Source organism: Octodon degus, unplaced genomic scaffold, assembly GCF_000260255.1.
Source record: "Octodon degus isolate 3935 unplaced genomic scaffold, OctDeg1.0 scaffold00123, whole genome shotgun sequence".
NCBI classification, from domain to species: Eukaryota; Metazoa; Chordata; class Mammalia; order Rodentia; family Octodontidae; genus Octodon; species Octodon degus.
In genome coordinates this window covers 1,126,751-1,130,339 of record NW_004524699.1, presented here as the reverse complement: position 1 = coordinate 1,130,339, position 3,589 = coordinate 1,126,751, and the positions used below count along the sequence as shown (strand labels likewise).

The following is a 3,589-nucleotide window of genomic DNA, read 5'->3' as shown; positions in this document are numbered from 1 at the left end:
CATCGGAGTGACCCATGCTAGGAGCTGGCCCCTCACGCCCGTGGACATCAGAGTGACCCAGTCCCACAGCACTCACAGTCCCTCTGCAGCTGGGTCTGCTGCTGGGACCAGAAGCCCAGGCCCTTGCTCCACTTGGTGAACAGCCGCAGGGCCTCCTCACTGGCTGTCTTTGTCCGACCTGGGGCAGAAGAAGCAGAGAGGGCAGAGAGACACCTGCCTGGGAACATTGTTCTGGGACCTTAAGAGGATGCTCCCAGCACAACAAGCCTGGGGGGAAGCAGAGAACAGCACGTGGGAGGCACACTGGGGCTGTGGACAGCGCCCTCCAGAGCCCACTCACTGTACAACTCCACAGTGTTGAAGGCTTCATCCCCGAACTCCAGCTGCGTGAAGACAACCGCGTAGTCTCTGAAATTAGTGCCCAGCACCCGGTACTCCAGCACGCCCAGAGCTGGAAAGTAGATGCCCCAAGTGGGGACGGGGTCTGTGCCACCCAGGCCCTGGAACTGGGGTCTACCGCAAGGAGACCCCCGAAGGAGCCCCAAGCTCTGACCCCGGTCTTCAGGTGCGCAAGCGCATGTCCCCGCTCGTGCAGGAGCCACTGTCATCCAGCCTGTTTTCCTCCTCCAACCCTGCCCTCAGCAGCCATGGACAGGCCAGGGGCCTGGGCCTCTGGGCCGGACTGGGGGTCATAAGGATCTCCTCACCTCCAGGCACCATAAAGTCAGATCCTATAACTTAGAGCTCGCTCTGCCCCGCCAGCCAGGCCTGGAGGATGCTACCGGGCTGGATGTCCCCGCATCCCCACCGACACTGCCCAAGGACACCCCTGCGTCCTCATACTCACGGGGGTTGTGGAACACCCATCCCGAGTCCCGCCGCTGCAGCTCCACCGTGCTCTGGCTGCAGCCCTCCAGCCTGGAAAAGCAGAGCCCCAGCACTCAGCTCAGTGCCAGGCCACCAGGGGACACAGGCGCTTGGAGGTCTGCTAGGGGTTGGGGCCAGAGAGGCCACTGAGCGAGCCATCTCCCACCAGTGCCCCAGGCCCCTAGAAGCTCCTCTCTGGAGACACAGCTGGCAGGGCCCTGAGAAGGGACAGTGGCTTCCCTCTGCCCCTAAGACCCAGGACGCCAGGTCTGCGTGAGGAGGGCAGCTCGCCCAGGCGAGCAAGGAAGTTAGAGCCAGGCACCCCGGTCTCCGCCCTTGAGGGTCATCGAGAAGACAGAGGGACACACCTTAAAGGCACAGTAAGTAAGAGACAGAAGGAGCAGAACAGGAAGGCCAGACAGAAAGCCAGGTTAGCGAGTAGAGACACCACTGGACAAACGAGGTTGGACCGTCACACAGTGGTGAGTTCTGATCGTGCTTTTCCCCGGAGTAAAACCCCAGTTGCAGCAAAGATGCCCATACTGCATGCTCCTGAAGACTCAGAGTTTTGAGCTGTGCTGATGAACTTCCAACTCAAGGCTAATAAACAAAATTCAAGCCAAGTCAACGAACCGCAGGATGCCCCTCACTGGCCCTTTGAGTCCCAGCCCCGGCCCGGGCCCTGCCTGCCTGCAGCTCTGAGCTCCCATGGTACCAAGTGCCCAGTTTGGGTACCAGCTTCCTCCAGCCCTACTGGAGCTTACCTGCAGCCTCGAGTTGGTAGAAGGCACAGCTAGGGTAGCCTGGGCAGGCTCTGGGTGCTTGGGGAGCAGGGTGGCGCTTGGGGAGGGGGACATGCTTCCTCTCCTGCCACACACCTGCCTCGATGGCCCCAGCCTCCCTGCACAGCCACCCACCCAGCCACCTGAGCCACCCAGCTTGCGATGGGTCCTAGGTCTCTTCCCTAGGAAGTGACACTGATGCCAATGCCACCAGCTCCCCCACTGTGGTCCCCAGTACTACAGGGCCTCCCATACACACTGCCCATTGGTCAAGGCCAGCCAAGCCCACGTGGCCAGTGTGGCACGTAGCCTCCACCTCATCCCCATGAAACTAATTCCATGACAGAACTGGGGCCCAGGGGACCACGTGCAGGACCCACCTGTGCTCGCCCCTCAGGAAGAACCCCGAGAGAAGGGCCGCAGCACGGACAGACAGCCCAGCCGACCAAGGACCAGGAAGTGTCGGCCTGGTGCCCCGGGACGCAGAGCCCAGGGCGGGCAGAAGTGTAAGGCACAGGGCAGAGCCAGGGAGAAGGGACGGGCGCACAGTCAGGAGCAGAGTCCACGCGGCCGCAGGCTGAGCGGGTGGACAGGGCCGCTGAGGAAGCCCTGCTAGGTGGTGACCGGCACTGCCCGCTCACCCGTGCCGAGAGGACAGCAGCTCCAGCCTGTTCTTGGCGCTGAGCGTCACCACCACACCCTCCACGTTCCTCGTGTCCTTCTCCAGCATGAAGCTCTTCTCTCGGGAGGCCACAGCGAGGATATACCAGGGACCCAGCAGCTGTGTGGACGTTGGCAGCGCAGAGATCCCGGCTGTCCTCCCTAGGGCATCCTCGCTGTTGGGGAGTCCCCTCCCCCATGCAGCCCCCCACCCCCAACACTGGCCTGGTCTGGCCCTGGGGGATCAGGCTGCGTGGCCTCCCAGGAGGGGAGTGGCACCCCAGGGCTGCCCTGCTGTCCGGAGGGGTCACCTGCTTGGGATCCAGTCTCCCCAGCCACACCGCCTGGGCCCTGGGCATGGTCACCAAAGCCAGGAGAGCGGTCAGCTGAGCCACCCCCATCCTGCCCAGGACCACACACCACCTCTCAGAAAGGATCTGCCTGCTCCAGCCAGGAACCATTTTTATGGCTCTGTCCTCCACCACGTGGGCAGCCAGCCCCTAACCAGTGATGGTGGCCTAGCTGCTCTTCTTGCAAAGTGGTGAAATGATCCAAGGGCACTCATTCCACATTGGTGGCCCTGTGCCCAGCTCAGACCCGCGGCAGAGCCCCTGCCAGGTAGCCACGTGGGCTCATCCCTGCTTTCCTCCGCACTCCCCCAGCCCAAGTGCCTTTCTCTACCAGCCACCACAGCCCCTCTCAGGCTGGCACTGCCCTGGCCAACCCTGGGAAGCCCCTGGCACAGCTCTGGGCTCTGAGTGGGACACAGTATCCCCATGGGGAAAGCCACTATACCGACTCCAAGCTGCCAGGGGCATCACTACTCCCCGAGGCAGAGCAGAGGCATGAATGAGGCAGGCCCTATCCCTATAGGGAAGAGGAGGTGCTGGCGGCAGGCACTGGTGAAGGTCCCCAGTTGGTCAGGGGCCAAGGCTGAGGCTAAACCCACAGCCAGGCACAGTGGACAAGACCAAGGGGTCCTTCCAGAAACCACAGTCTGGGATCCGTTCCAGTCATTAAACACACACCCACCCCAGAGGTCTGAATCCCACACCTCTACCTGCGGAGACCCCACAGCCAGCCCCCTGGCCTGACCATCCTGTTCCCTCCACCCCATTGCACCCACCCACTCACCAGCTCTCCGAGCCCTGGCTGGTCGGTGCCTGCCCCCAGGGTCCCAGGAGCTGTCTGCAGCCTGCATCTCTGATGTCAAGTCATAGGAGCCCCTGCCGGGGAACCCTGTGGGGGAGCAGAAAGAGGGGAGGGGGCTGGCATCTGTA

The 3,589-nt window shown here is 62.8% G+C and overlaps 1 protein-coding gene across 1 annotated transcript in view; it reads right to left on the bottom strand.

Moving 5' to 3' along the window:
- Lcn6 (lipocalin 6) overlaps window positions 1-2,710 on the bottom strand; it is a 3,364-nt gene extending 654 nt beyond the window's left edge. The window contains exons 1-5 of the mRNA XM_023700362.1: window positions 2,621-2,710; window positions 2,291-2,430; window positions 848-918; window positions 341-451; window positions 77-178 (exon numbers count right to left, since the gene is read on the bottom strand). Coding sequence (XP_023556130.1) covers window positions 77-178; window positions 341-451; window positions 848-918; window positions 2,291-2,430; window positions 2,621-2,710 — 514 coding nt within the window. The remainder of the gene's footprint in view (window positions 1-76; window positions 179-340; window positions 452-847; window positions 919-2,290; window positions 2,431-2,620) is intronic.
- Window positions 2,711-3,589: the final 879 nt, after the last annotated feature.